The sequence below is a fragment of the Manis pentadactyla genome, chromosome 7 (genome assembly GCF_030020395.1).
Source record: "Manis pentadactyla isolate mManPen7 chromosome 7, mManPen7.hap1, whole genome shotgun sequence".
NCBI lineage: Eukaryota > Metazoa > Chordata > Mammalia > Pholidota > Manidae > Manis > Manis pentadactyla.
Window position 1 is genome coordinate 32,359,076 of NC_080025.1, and position 15,269 is coordinate 32,374,344.

Consider the following 15,269-nt stretch of genomic DNA (forward strand, 5'->3'; position numbering starts at 1 on the left):
AAAGCTTTGGCTGTGTTTGTAGTTGGTGCTGATTAGCAAATAAACTATAAGTCTGAAGGGAAAGAAAAAGTAAGTACAGAATCCCCTCTCAATCTGTGGATTTGTCATTTTGGAGTTTGTGACAATTTCACTGGAGCTGACAGAAAACTGCTGAGCTTGGAATGGAACGACGTAAAGGGTCGAGTCTGCACTGACCTTGTTTTGGCCACAGGGCTTTGGCGTGCTGCAGATGAAATCCCTGGAAAATGGCTTTTTCTGTTTTGTCATTGAGTAGATGAGGAAGCTGAGGCTTGGGGAGATGAAACTACACTTGGGCGATGCAGCAATTTAGTGGTAAATCCAGGCCTAGATCCTCATTTAATGCCCTTCCTGAGTTCACTTGTTCCATCCCCTAATGTTTTGGGGTATTGCTAATATAATAACCATCAAACAATTTATCATAAAAGTTGCATTACATGGTTCATCCTAGTTTTACCAATAGCAGGCTCTCCTGGGTACCAGAGTCCTTCCAGCCCCCTTCAGCCCCTAAGTCTCCTCCACCAGCTTCCTGACCTCCTCCTCTTTGTCCCAATCCTAGCACCTCCCCTCTGCAAGCTTGACACATCCAATCATATTTCCCCGTCTACTTCTCAGCAATTTGCCTCACAAAGGGTTTCTTTTCAGTTTTCATCTCCATTCCCAGGTCTTCCCTTCCATCTGACCTCACCATGCACCCACCAACAGATGCTTCTGACATCTTGTTCCTTTGCTTCAACTACTCTGCATCACCATCCTTTAACCCTCTCTGCCTGAGGGCCAGCTTTGGGGAGTGGACTTCCACTTCTACAGCTGCTGACAGGCATGCCAGGAATCAGCTGGAACTGCTGGTCTCCAGGTTGCAAAAGGCATGCACCCCAGGACATTTACACCTGAGCCGAAGGGGTAGGAAACAATATCTCAAGAGTTTGGACATTTCCTCTTTCCCAATCTTCAAGTTTGGAAGCACTGAGATGTTTGAGAGACAGGTACAGATTATTTGAACATAATAATAGTGTCTCTCCATGAAAAGCACCCATTGTTTTTCTTCATTTTGTTTTACATTTGGAAAAAAAGCAATGGTTTTTCTGTGGTTATATAAGTTCTTTGAAGAAAGAACTCTGATTTAAATTTCAAAACATACCTGATTTCAGATAAGTTGATGGCTCTAGTCCAGCACGCTTAATAGAATGTCCTCTGATGATGAACATGTTCTATAACTACTCTGTCCAATGCAGTAGCCACTAGCCACATGTAACTATGGAATATTTGAAATGTGGCCAATGAGACAGAGGAACTGAATTTTTACTTTTATTTACCTTTAATTATTTTACATTTAAACATCCACTTGGAGCTACTGGGCCAGTGTAATCTAGACCATTTTAGCTTCTTCTTTTGCATCAAACGCAGCTTGGAGTTAGCCAAGATGTCACATGGTAAGGGCATAGCGCTCCAGACCACCCTCACTTCAGACACCAGCTGCAAACTTTGGGGATTCCCAGCTAGTTGCACTTCTGACCAAGTGGCTATAAATTCCAGGGTTCCCACCACCTACTCAGGTTAGACAGTTCAATAGAAGGAACCATAGAATTTAGTTCACTGGACTTATGATTACTGTTTTATTATATAGGAAAGGAATCAGGACAACACAAGATGCATAGGGTGAAGTCTCAAAAGGTCCCAAATGCAGAGCTTCTAGGCTGTCTCCCTGTGGAATTAGGTGGCATAACCCACCCTCCCTGTGCGTTCATGTAGATCAACAAGAAGACTTAATTGAGCTTCAGTGTCTAGAGTTTTTGTTGGGGTTTTGTTGCTTAGGTCTGATCAGTTGCATCGTTGGCCCCATGACTGAATCAATCTCCTCCCCTCCCCAGAGGCCTGGCTAGTATCATTCAGCTCAAAGCCTCAACCTTCTAATCACATGGCTGGTCCTGCCTGCATGGCAGGCCCCCATCCTGACATAACCTAGGGCCTCATTATGAGTCGCCTTATTAGCATAAACTATCAGGGCCCACCAGGAGTAACAGACGCTCCTATCAATAGGGAAATTCTAAGCGTTTAGTACCTCATACTAAGAACCTGGGACAAGAGCCAGACAAATTCTTTATTATACAATAACTGCATCAGACATTTTTCTTTTAAAATGGTTAAGAGCAAAGATAAGGACATAAAGATCTAAATGTTTAGTAGTCACTGGACACATTCATATATATCATTTCATTTAATCCTCATGACATTCCTATGTGGAAGATATTGTTGATGTCTTTGTCTCACAGGAGGATAAACTGAGACTAAATAAAGTTAAAAACATGGTACATGAATATCTACCTAGTAACAACTGGTGTTAGAGTTTAGAATCAAGTTCGAGTCACAAGACATTTAAATCTATAAGAAGAAGAGCAGACAAAGATAAGACTAGAGATAGAAATGCTTTGAATTCTTAATTGTTTTTCTTATCTGGAAATGCAGGATGTAAGTGGGCTTGCCTAGATAGCACAGGAAATGAGGACCCTGAGCACCTGGCAGTTGGCTCCTTCCCAGTGAGGCAACTGATCCCTTCTCTGGTTTTCCTCCCGTGTTTATCTGGAGAGGTTATGCATTGAGTCTGTGTCAGGTCATATACCTACAAAGCACTGAAAATGTAGAAGTGGAGTCCCAGGCTTCTTTGAAGGAGGGATAGACAGTAAGCAAACAATGACAGTAGGATTTGGTTACAGAAACAATAAGGGAAAGCATGTAGGATGGGCAGGTAACAAGAGAGGGAGGAGGGAGTCAGGAAAGTTGCCTGCGGGAGGTAAAGTGGTTGCTGAGGCTGAGAAGCAAACAGGGATTAACCAGCCGGGCCTCCGGTTCTGTAAGTAAACAGAAAGGCGTCCAGTCCTCTCTGCCTTCCGTCTTGGAAGCTGTTGGGTCCTGGTGATGCCAGAAGCCTAGCCCTTTGCAGGTCCCTTACTCTGTCTGCATCCGCCTCAGCTGTGGCTGTCACTCCAACTCCCAGTTAGGGGCCTTGGGGCATGAGGGTCAGCCTCAGGATGCTGAGGGTACATGGGTGTGTCACAGGCCCCCTGGAGTTTCTCATCCATAAAATAAGGACTTCAGACTTCCCTACATGTTCCCTGGAGTCCTCTGCCTCTAACATTTCATTTCTTAGTGATTTTATGAAAAATGTTTGGCAAAGCAAATGAATAGGGTAAACAAGATTATAAAGAGAATATTTGCCTTCTTAAGGGACTAAATTGTTCTCCAGCACATCAGGAGCATTCATTTGCATATAAACAATGCAAATCTTGTATAAACAGAAGAGGCTTTTTTTCTTTGGTGCTTTGGTAAATTGATTACAAATCGTTCTCAGTTCTGCTAGTTTGTATGTTAAGAAGTGACAGAGCTGCATTCATTTTAAATCTATACTTTCAAATATTCATGATTTCTTGACTGTTCACAGTATCTGACTTTTCTCTCAATTAGCTTAACTTTTCTTAAATTATTTCTTTATTCAATGAGTTATAAATACATGGGATTTGTTTTTCCAAGAAGGACTTGGAGAAATTCCTCTCATGTTACTCAGATGTCAACGACATCAGCTGCACGCCGCCCCACTTTCAGTCAGCCTGGATTGGTGGAAGAGGACCAGCAAAACTCACAGCAACCTCAGGACGCAAAGCACTGTCTGCATTTTTAACTCCCATTGTATCATGGTTTTCTACATCTTTATCTCGTTATAACTCTGAGTGCTTCTCCCTCCTACCCCTATATCCATCAGACTACATACACTTCCACAAATAATCAACACTTTGCAAGTATTTCATTTGTTTAGACAACTATTGAAGATTTAGCCTCTTGCAGAGGTAGCACCATTCACAAAACAGAGCCATCTCCCTAGTTCCACTCCCTCCATGCCTTCTCCCCTTCTCCCACATTCTTTTTCTCTTCTGCCACATTCTCTTTCCTCCCCAAGCCCCCTCATTCCCCTGCTATTCACCCCTCTCAGAAGCCTAACATGCTGCTCCCCTTGTCTTAATAAGCATGGCGGTTTACTGCTCGCTTCCTATAGGATGGGCATTTTCTGGAGATTTTGTTTCTCCTCCCAAGTAGCTGTTTGAAATATTCCAAATACAATTTGTGGGGTCAGGGTAAGTTCAGGAAAGGAAATATTAAAGAAGCATGCTTCAACAAGAGGTCTGAGAAAAGCTGGGCTGGTAAAGGCGTGGGGAGGGGGTGTGTTCCCAGGAGGAAGGAGGAGACTGTGCAAAGCACAGGAGCACATGGCACATTCAGAACCTCAAGTAATTCTCTGGGGTCAGAAGGTAGAGTGATTATGGGGCAGGGGTGCTGACAAAAAGATGGAGCAGAGAAGGCAGTGGTCACATCACCAGTGATCTTTGTCTATTACATTTGGTTGCAAAGATGGCAGACAGAAAGAAGACCAGTGTAATGTCAGGGGCCTGGCATAGGGCATGGGCAGGGGATGAATAGGAAATGACATATTTATGAATGAAATAGGAAACCAATAAGAGTGTGGTTAATTGGTTATGGGGGAAGGAAGGAAAAGGAACAAGCCTGGGAAAACACTGAACGTCTGCCCTGAATTCTCACTTGCCAGTTAGGAAATGCAGGAAAGGATAAAACAGAAATTGGGAGATATTCAATTTTGGAAATACAACTTAATTTGGTTTATCACTGGCTCATCCTAATAAATTGAGCAAAGGTGACAAGTTCTTGGATGTTATTTGTGGCACATCTCAGGCAGCAGGTTGAACAAGGTCACAGTCACGACTATTCGGCAACATGTTTGTGGAAAACATCTGGGACATAATTCGTCCTCCTCTAACAAATTCTGGCTGTATCATTTCATGCAGAGCATGGTCCACGGTTTCATTTTTCATGCCTCTGTAAACTTTCTCTCTGACTGCCAGAAACTAGGCATGATAATGGCTGAGGATGTTCCGCTTTGTTTTTTTAATTGGTTTATCAGACAGCATAAATTCAGCGTGAAACAGATGAATCAGCATATTTTTCTCTAGTCACCACCTTCAAACAGACTTGGTCACAAAGCTTTCCCAGCCGCTGTCCCCAACCACGATAATATCTCAGGAAGCTTGTGTGCCTTTCCAGTCATTGTCAATGATGAGAAACGTTTAATTTCAATATGGAAGGCTTCTTTCAGGTATTACTAGCCTTCTTAGAGACATCTATCTGAGACCCAGTTCGGAATTCCCCTGCCTCTGAACTGTCCATGTCAGAATGGCAAAAGGGGAAGGGAAGAGAGATGCTTTCTGACTTAACCTGTCCTACAGATGTGACTGTCATCTGGCTGGGGGTCTTGGAGTGTCAGACTGCCCTGCAAGGTCATCACGTCCCTCTGTGGGGCAGGGGCTGGAGCTCGCGGAAATTAGGTGGAGCCCCACAGTCCACTGACATGGAAACTTTTCTTTCGGGAAGGTGGAGAGACCCCTTCCAGAATGTTCTGTTCTCGGTGTTTTGAACTGCAAATCAAGACCCCAAGAAAAAACTACTAACCTTCAGTTGCAATTTTATTTTTTTTTTAGAAAGTGAAACAGAGGGTGTTGTCATCCATTTTATGATGATATATGTCAAAAATAAAGTGAGCTTTGTAAGTATGGTTGGTATGTATGCAATGCAATTGAAATCGTCTTGTCAAGTCCAACCACATTTGAGACTCTGAGAACAAAGACTGTCCCAGCAAATGGAAACTATGCAATGAATTCTTTCTACCCTGTGCCTTTCTTCAATTTTCTATTTAAAGAAATTTTTGAAAATGCATGAATTATGCAGTTCATCTCTCAGATGAAATAAAATTTTCTTCTTGGATTGGATGGCTGCATATTTATTAATAGCAGGAAAATTTTCCACGTTCTTTTGTATCAAATGGAATGCCGACTAAAATATGAAGGAGGCTTTTCAGCAATAATAACAGTAATGGATGAATAATTATAAAAGTTATATGGACTTGAAAGGCATTTTAATTTGTCACTACTTCCACGTGTTCAGAAAAGATCTGAATAATTATCCTGACTATAAAAAGGAATATTGTGCTATTTTTCCTCATAATGGGATTAAGTTCTTAATATAACACTTTTACTATAAGTTTTAAAAAATAACTCTTTACTGGTTTCTTTTATGATGTAATCATGACAGAAGCCAACTCAGCTGGAAATGTTTGGTCTTCTTGTTACACAGGGATGCTGTACTTCAAAGTTACTTTAATTTGAAAAGTGTTCATCTTTGCAGCTTATGAAAATGAGATCACACTTGTTTGCTTAGTGAGAACTTCCAACCTGTATGTCACATTAATTCGTGAAGATAACAATGACTGTAGAATTTCCTTGGGTCATGACTGGATGGTAGTAGAAACTGAGATTCTAAAACAGGGTTTATTTATTTTTTAACAACTGTTTAAAGGTGGCTGCAGTTACTAGCATCATTGTAAGGAAAAATTTCAGAACTAATTTTTAACAAAACGATGCATATCGCCTTCATTTTCTTTTGATCTGCCCTATACCAACAACAGTCAAATCCTTATTTAGATCTTAAGGATATTCTAGGACAGCCCTTTTTTTGGAAAATAAAATTTCAAGATATGCTCTGTATTTCTAAGTGAGTGATAAAATTTCCCTGTGTAGTTTGTGAATTTTTATTTACCAGGTTGCTACTAAGGCATTTAGCTCTTAACAATAGGGGACAGGAAAATCTAGGCAAGGATTCTAGCCTTTTCCAGCACCTGTTTTAAACTTTGCCACCCTCCCCTCTGTGGCTTTATGGTTAATCGTCAGCTCTTAGAAGACACTGTTTTGGCAGCCTCTGCAGCCAGAAGGTATCTTCAATATAGCATGCAAGAATTCCCCGGCACATAATGTCAACAAACTTTTTACCTTCTGAGTCTGATTTTTCCCAGGGTTCAATTCCCACCACTTAACAGCTATATGGCCTTATGCCATTAATGCAGCCAACTTAAGCCTTAGTGTTCTCATCTTTAAAATGGGAAGACATGATATCCACATTAAAGGTGGTTGTGGGGATTAAATTTTAATGTAAAATACATATGGAATTCTTCACACATAGTAGGCATGCAATAAAGAGCAATATCTTCTTACTGTAAAGAAAAGTAAAACTAAAAACTCTTTAAAAATTAGCTACCTATTTAATTTAAATCAACACTTTTTGAGAGTAAAACCCAAAACAATGTTTCCTATTTATCTAACAGAGAAAATTCTGAGTGAATTGAGAATGAGGTATATAATAATTTGAAATGTAAAGGTAATAGTGTTTTCCCCTTCCAATGAGAGTGTTCTACAAGTGATTACGTCTGAAACTTGAAGATGGGTATATGTGGTATGCCATAAATAAAAACCAATTTGTTATTTTCACTTTAAGAACTTTCAGAATGACTTTCATGTCTGGCAAAAGAGAGAGACATATTTTCTTTTACATACATCGAGATGACATTGGTGATTTGAGTTATGGTATATGCAAGTTATTTAGAACTTAAAGGATTCATCACATAAATTCAACTTGATTTTAATTTGATGGCTAACGTGATGTGGGAGTGGAGAGAGACTGAGTGGGACTGACTGAGAGAAGGAGGTTGGAAGATGTAATTATGAAAAAAGGTTAAGACTGTGTTCCCCTTCTGTCTTATAGCCTGAAGAATAAGTAGTGAGAACATCAATCAAAAGATGAGAAAAAATGTCAGAATTTCTCTGCCATGGAGAATCGCTGGTCAACCACCAGAAGAGGATTCTTTCCTAAACAATGAACATTTCTTATGAGGACTCACAGATGAACATATAACTAATTTTAGTTTTGGAAAGTGAATGAGTTTTATTTTCTGCTTTTTTCTTTCTTTTTTTTTTTTTTAGTTTTGTGGTGTTATGGTATTTGGATGGATTTTTTAAAGTCTGTCCTGATAATATACTTAGCACATGTTCTAAATTACAATCCTGTAGCCAACAGTGGTAGCATCATTTGAGCTTAAAGACAATGGAAAAATCTCAATTTCCAATGTATTCCAGATCCCTTCAGCAGTTAATTATTCTATTAAGTCTTTGATTGAGATAGAAACAAAACCACCTCCATCAAGAAACAAACAGTGTTCTTTCATTAGGTTGAACATGATTCATGGCCATGTGCACAGAACCAGAATGAATCACTATTGGTAGAAGATACACCACAGACACGAACACCCGACCTTCTCATGTCACCTTCATGTATGTGAGCCACATTTGCCGTCTGAGCAGTGAGAATGAAGAGGGCACATGAAGGAAGAATCCTCATCCTTTTATTCTGATCATTCAAAGAGCCGTTTCTCAAGGTTAAGCCAAGTCCTCTTTGCAAGCTGCCAAAATAATAGCTTAGGAAAAGAATTCGTTTGCCTGCATGATGATCCTCTTAGGCAAAAAACATCTTTAACAGCAGTTGACCTCGGTGAAATGTTTTCCCAAAGGCATCCAAAAGGAGGATTATACATCCCAGAATCAGAGGGAAATAAAAGCCTATCTGTTATAAAGCTGGCCTGAATGCTGGGCTTTAATGCGGTGCTTTGGAAAGAACTGAGCACATTCTGAAGAGCTGCCAGCCTTGGGTACGGCGAGGTGCCCTGTTTCTCACTGAAGTTCTCTTGCTGAGCCAAGACTCAGTCACTTTGGAAAGAATACCTCCAGCCAGGATGGCAAACAGGAAAGCTGTTACTCCTCGATGGGGCACGTCTCTGAGTGTAAATCATAAAGTACTCTGTCTAGCTTGAATTCTTCTCTGCCATGACTGGATTTGGTGTCCTGTAGGCTCTGCTCTGGCTGGGGCCACCCTTGGTCCCTGGTGACCCACCACAGGCAACTGATCTCCTGGTGACAGGGTTTTCTGGACATCTATTGTTTTTCCACAGAGAGCCAAGGTGATTCCAACACAGGCGAAAAAGGACATGATTTAGAGATGCACAGTGTTGTTATTAATGTGTTTGGAATTTGGCACCATTCCCTTGAGGACGGCCCACTCAGGAAGGGCCGGGATTGCCTGCTCCACCGCACTGGCCACATGCTGTCCCATGGCAAGGAGGAGGGTTTGACGGGAAGCAACCTATTTTTGCTGTTTTGGAAAGCACAGTCAGGAGGTACAGACCTCCAATGACGATTTTTCTTCGAATGTGTAAAATAAGGCTTTATTTGTCAATTCTGCTGTAAAATAAGCACTGTCCAAGTAAAAAAAAGAAAAAAGAAAAAACTATCTGCTTCTGTTTCTGTTTAGTGAATGAGCTCATACCCTTGAGTATATTTTGTTGAAATAACCAAATATAGATGAGCCTATGAACACAGATCTCTTTTGCTTTACAGAGAGGCTATGCCAACCCCTTAATAGATAAGCTTCCAGATATAATAATCACATTATTTGAGAATTCCTCATCTAGCTACCATTGCTTCTTGGCACCCTGTCATGTGACAGTGGATGCCTGCCAGAGGCTTTCTTGTTTTCATATCTCCTTCTTTATTTTGCCCATGCAGATAAGGGAAATTATCATTCCAGTATACCAAGTAGGTGATGTGTTCCACCTTAAACAAAAAGAGCGTTATTTCTATTTTGGAAAATCGTGAATGAAAACCTCCCTGCTTGGGGAACTAGCTGTTGTTCTTTCCTTTTTTTGTGGGGGTGGGGGATTATGGTTATATTTGTTTAATAAGTCACAGGCCAGCTCACTGTGGAGGAGCTCAGGTAAAACCACCTGATTACAGCTGAGATTCCAGGACAGACAAGAACGAGTCCAGCAATTTCCTAAACTCTCAGTTTAGGGATCTAGGGACAAACTCTATGTGAAAGAGTGAGACTGTCTAAATTATCCATATTTACAGTACTTCCCCTGTTCCAAGGGCTTGCAGTAATGCCAGCTAACTAACCAAGTACTCCTATTTGACATTTTGCTCAAGTGAGGGAAAAATTATTCAGAATTAACATAACGCAGGAGCCATGGCATCCTTATATTAGAGGAAAAATTTTGTAGTTAAAAAGATACTTGGTAAGTGGTTGCAATCATCTCAACTACTCCTATAGTCCTGTTCATTCAATTCACTTACTTTGCAAAGAGTTTTTCTTTAAGCACAGGGGTAAGCTTCAGACCAGAAATGCCACGGCAGTGACCCCCAAATTAATGAGCTGCCATTATGAATAGTCTCTGCAGTCCAGTGCACTAATAAATATGATTATAGCACAATCTGCTAAGTAGGGAGAACTACAGTGACCCCTTTTGCTGGTAAAAGTAGTAATAAAACTGGCATCTGCAATTGCTTGGCTGCAAAGACCCAGAGGATGTGTTTGTCGTTTGCCTCTTAGGTAGGTGACATAGCAACATAAATTGGAACTGCGAGAGTCTTTATTCCTTTTCACTGAAGTGAGTTTATGAGACCAATCAGATCAAGTGAGGAAAGATATGGGACAGGTGAACAATGCCAAACTTCCCTTCCCGAAGGGAAGTTTAAGACTCAGGGGAAGGGGGTGTCGTCACACCTCTTCCAAAGCTGATCTTTGCAGGAGGTATTTCTGGCAATATGAGCACAGTGTCTTAGAGCTCCAGTAAGGCAATAACCTTTCTACACTGTTGTAGTAAAGTAACCACCTCTCTGCATTCCATCCAGGCTAAATATTCATGGTTTGTTTGACCAGCTTCTACCAAGAACTGATTGCTGTTCTTTTGTGACCAGAATGAGAAGAGTTTGTGGGGACAGATGCTTTTTTCTTTTTCTGCTTCTCACTTCATTCATTCCTCCTGAAGTCATGCTAAACTACCTCATAGATTTATGGTTTGGATTAGCTCACTAAAAGTCAAGAGCTTAAGAAGCATAAATCTCTGTGTAAATGCTGCTTTTGTTTGTTTGTGTTTTTTTGGCTTCATATATGCTTGGCCAATGAACTCTCTGGATATTTCCTTGTAATATTTATCAAAGTTTGTAATATTTCATTGTAATATTTTTTGAACTTATCAAAGTTTGGCTTAAATTTTCTATGTAAATATGTTGATGTGAAATGAAACCTGGAGAGACCCAGCATGAATTGAGAGCATCAAACTCAAGTCTAGCAAATGTAGCATCTAAGGAAACACAAAGCATCTAGAATCAAAACCAAAATGTTTTCTTAAGCCAAGTTTAAAGCATTCTCAAAGGTTGGTGGGATGGGAGGGAGCAGTCAACACTAGTTTGAAAAAGTGTATTAAGTTCTTTTGTATTATAATAGTTGAAATGCCAAAAACTGTCCATGATTTATATTTAAAATTAATTAGAATGGGTTTAAGATTATGCCGGTGATAACATAGCCCTTAATTTCTTTACATGTTGAGTAAAATGCAGAGAAAAAAGCCCACATATTTCTCAATATCTGCAAGAGAGATTGTGCAGAGGACCATCTGCCTTGTTTGTGTCTTCCTAGAAAAATGTTGAACACTGTTGTCTTAAAGGATATAGCCTAAAAAGAAAACAAAGGAGTTAATATCTAACAGTTTCTTAGTAACATCATCCAAAGGCTCTATGGCAACTAGTTAAAAAGTAATTTTACCCCCGGCTCTACTTTGCTGCCATTTTCCCCTGTATAATATATTACTCCTTAGTTCACTATTCCAAGTAGCAGTTTCATTTGCTAATTTCAAATACCTCCACTTCATTAGCAATTCATTCTGACCTTTAGAAACCATACTCTGTAATCTTCACATTATATGAGTGAAGGGAAAAAAATCTAATTTTTCTGTCTCTGTACCATCATTAGCAGGTTATATTATTTCTGAACAACAAACAATTGTCATGTGCCAAACTTATACCCCAACTGTGACTGTTTGAACAAACTTACTCCTGAATTGTGACTTTCTGAAGTCCTTGTTCAAGTATTGTCTTCCCACGTGTGGTCAATCAGCAAGGGCTGATTCAACTTCAGGAAGGTGAAGTGATCTACAGTGTTGTACATTTGGCTGTTAAATTTATTCATTTTTTAATTAAAGAAACAAATGAAATGCTATACACAATAATGAAGTCCCCTCTTGCATCCTTGCTATTTTGAGACTCCTGGCACATTTTTTACTTCAATTTTGGCTCTTCAGATGATTAAAAATCAGACTGTAAGACCACCAATGATAAGCAAGATAAGGTTTCTTTGTGGCAGCCAACTCTGTGACCAGATTCTGCTTTTCAAAGTGAATTTTGTTATTGTATGTTCTTGTATTTCTTGAAATTGTCTTCATGTCTGAGTGGGATGTTAATCAGTGTGAAAATGATAGTAGTGTTAATGATTTTCTTGCTGAGGGTCCAAAGAATGCCATGTTGGGTCAACCCAATGTCCCCATCAGTCCACAACTATGGCTGTAAATAATCTCCAAAAAGTTCCAAATGGGAGGAGGTGAGTAGCTTCCCTAATATTATTTCCAAGGAAAGTTTTAATGCTGAGTATGTGTATATAAACAAGGGAACAGGGTGGTTTTTCTGTTTTGTTAAAAATGTAATCTCTCTGAGCTTGAAAATAATGGAATGCAGGGTGGTCATCTTACAGTGAAGACGATCTACAGAAGTTCTCGTGCTAGACAGCGTGACCGGAGCATCAGGATAGCACAACCAATAGAGCATAGACACCCCCTGTCTTCCAGGTGTTCGGGGTCAGGTCTGGAGCATTAATAAATGGCTTACGTTTTTCCTCCTTTCTTCTTTTGAATTAATTCTTCTTGTCACTTGTTAGATCTACTTTGTGGCTTTCATGTTGGTTGGCTATAAGGTCCACAAATGCACAACTTTGTAGTGGCGGGTCCTTTCATCCACACTTTTGCTTAACTAGAGCATGCTATTATAACAAAGATTAGTAACAGGAAAACACGTGTATGGGGAATATTTGCCATTTCGGAGACATATTTTTTAAAAGTCAACAAGTTTCTACTTTTTGACTAGATAGATTTTTTAAAAGCCTATGTCTTTATCATCTTCTTCTTTACCACTTAATTTAAGGCCAGTTACAAGCCCACCTCCTATGTATTTATATAAGCTATCATCTTGCAATGTCCTTTAGTTGTAAAAGAGTTTAATTATGATGAAAGCTAATCAAGTACCCTTTACAAGCTACCCATGGGGGTATGTAATAAAGTGAGTGTTCTGCTTGACAGATTCCATCAGCCATTTACTTCTTTGATAGTGCTCAGGTGTAAGCAAACCAAACACTTGAATTCCTTTTTCCTATCACTCACTGGTTCAGAAACTGCCCATCTTTCCAGATAAATGGTGAGCATCTCTCTGGTGGACTTGGTCTTGATCCTTATCTATTTTTATATAGTAACACGTCTCAGTTACCATAGGGCCTTGTCTCTGTAGATGCTGAGTGCAAGACAGAGTACAGTTCCTACTTTAAGGAAATCCCTGGTAGCATATGGCTTATTGCTGGGATCTGCAGAGAACAAACCATTTTTCCTTTCCATTTATCTTCTTTAGCCAAAGTGATTCTGAGAATAATGCCGCATATGCCTGAGAGGGAAAAACAAAACCCAAAACCTATTTGTATTTTTTGTAAACTCCAGTAATCCAGTTTATAACAAATCCAGTTCTACTCAGTACAATATATATGTTATAGTCATCATATATGCATCTATTAATTCGTTACCTATTGAATACAAAGTTTGCTATAGAGGAAAAGGTAATGGGAGTTAGAAAAGTGAAGAACCCTGGTTTTAGAATAAGATACCATTGATTTGCTCTATGGTCTTGGACAAGTGTAAGTTTTCTGAGCTTCAGAGTCTCAGTGTTTAAAGTGGGGCTAATGATACATTTCTCATAGAGTTGTAAAAATTAAGCATATTAACTATGCATTTCCTCTTTCCTCTTTTCTGCCCTCCACCCAGCTAATACTTGCTCAGTGTAAATAGAACCATTCAGCATGAACGCCAGAGGAAGGCTTCAAGACCATCTTCCCATCTCTCTCATTTTGATCATTCTTATTTTTAAAATTATGTAATGACATAGAACCCCACATGGGAGAGGGCTGCTGCCAGTATATCTCCAATGGGCAATGGCTGTCCAGAAGAGCAGAGCCCAAGATGTCCCAGCAGCTCCTGCTGTGAATTCCCCAGAGGACCTTCTACTGCGCTCCACCTCCAACCCACACTCAAGCATATGGGCCAGGAGTTCTGTGTGCCTGTTGGGCTTTCACTCAGTACAAGGCCCTACGTATGTGCAGTAAGGCGCTTGTAGCTAGTGAGGAGAGTTCATGATCGATTTTGCTCTAACACAGAAGGATAAGACATGTGGCATATCAACATATTTCCATAAGTAGAATTTCAGCTCCAGGCAGAGTTCAGCATATGTTTTTATACAGTATTTGCACATAGTGTCCATGCGTGCATGCATATAAATATGAATCTATTACCACATGACCTATTTCTACACTTTTCTCTACTTTTTTACAAGGTGCAGGATGAATAACACAGCTGTGTGTATTCTATTCCCCTTTGTTCCTTTGTCTCATGATAGGAGCCATTTAACTGTAAAAATAAAGCTGGATTTATGACTGCTAGTCTGTTTGAGTGGTAATAAATGCCAGACAGACATTGCTGAGTCATAAACTTTCCAAGGTTGTGCCTAACCCACTACATAAATCAGTTTCCTACAGATGAGCCCCCAACTCCAGAAAATTTGCTGACTGCAAATGGACCTGATGATCAAAGAGCCCAGTCCTCTAAATGTGTCTGCCCCTTGGCACCCTGAACTTCCTTGTTAGCTGATTAGAATTCCCTGTGTTTACTCAGAAATCTGCTGTCTTTGATTCAAGTTCACATCATGGCTGCTAGAGAAGCAGGCACACGTCGGTACATGGCCAGAATTCTCAGCACTAGGGTGGATGAGTGAATTGCTGTGAAATTCCTGCAGAACGGGGGGCTCACTTCTTCTGCCCAGTCCTGTGAGGGGCATGACAGATCGGAGAGTCCCCAGTGACCCAATTCCTGAGCCAGTGAGAGCCCTGCCTTGCAATGTGGGGTCTGAGAATGTACTGCTGCCTTCCACCTAGAGTTTGGTGGACCTGCGCTATTCAGACTAGACATTCAAAGAATATTGGGCTGCCATCTCTGTACAGCCCTTGGCATGTGTCCAGTCGCTGACTGCTGTGCCCAGACCCGGCTCCTTGGTCCCCGTTCCTGGAACCTGGTTCCTATGTAGAAGGTGTGCTTGCACCAGCAGCAACCTCAGTCCTGATATACATACGCTTACGTACTCACCTAGCTCATCCTCTTCAAAGGT

General features: G+C 40.4%; 1 protein-coding gene across 2 annotated transcripts in view; it reads left to right on the forward strand.

The window, feature by feature from the left end:
* ZMAT4 (zinc finger matrin-type 4) overlaps window positions 1-10,497 on the forward strand; it is a 335,038-nt gene extending 324,541 nt beyond the window's left edge. The window contains exon 6 of one of the 2 annotated variants that reach the window (XM_036877507.2): window positions 7,675-10,497. In XM_036877507.2, coding sequence (XP_036733402.1) covers window positions 7,675-7,679 — 5 coding nt within the window. In that variant the 3' untranslated portion in view covers window positions 7,680-10,497. The remainder of the gene's footprint in view (window positions 1-7,674) is intronic. The other variant, XM_036877505.2, reaches the window with a different exon arrangement.
* Window positions 10,498-15,269: the final 4,772 nt, after the last annotated feature.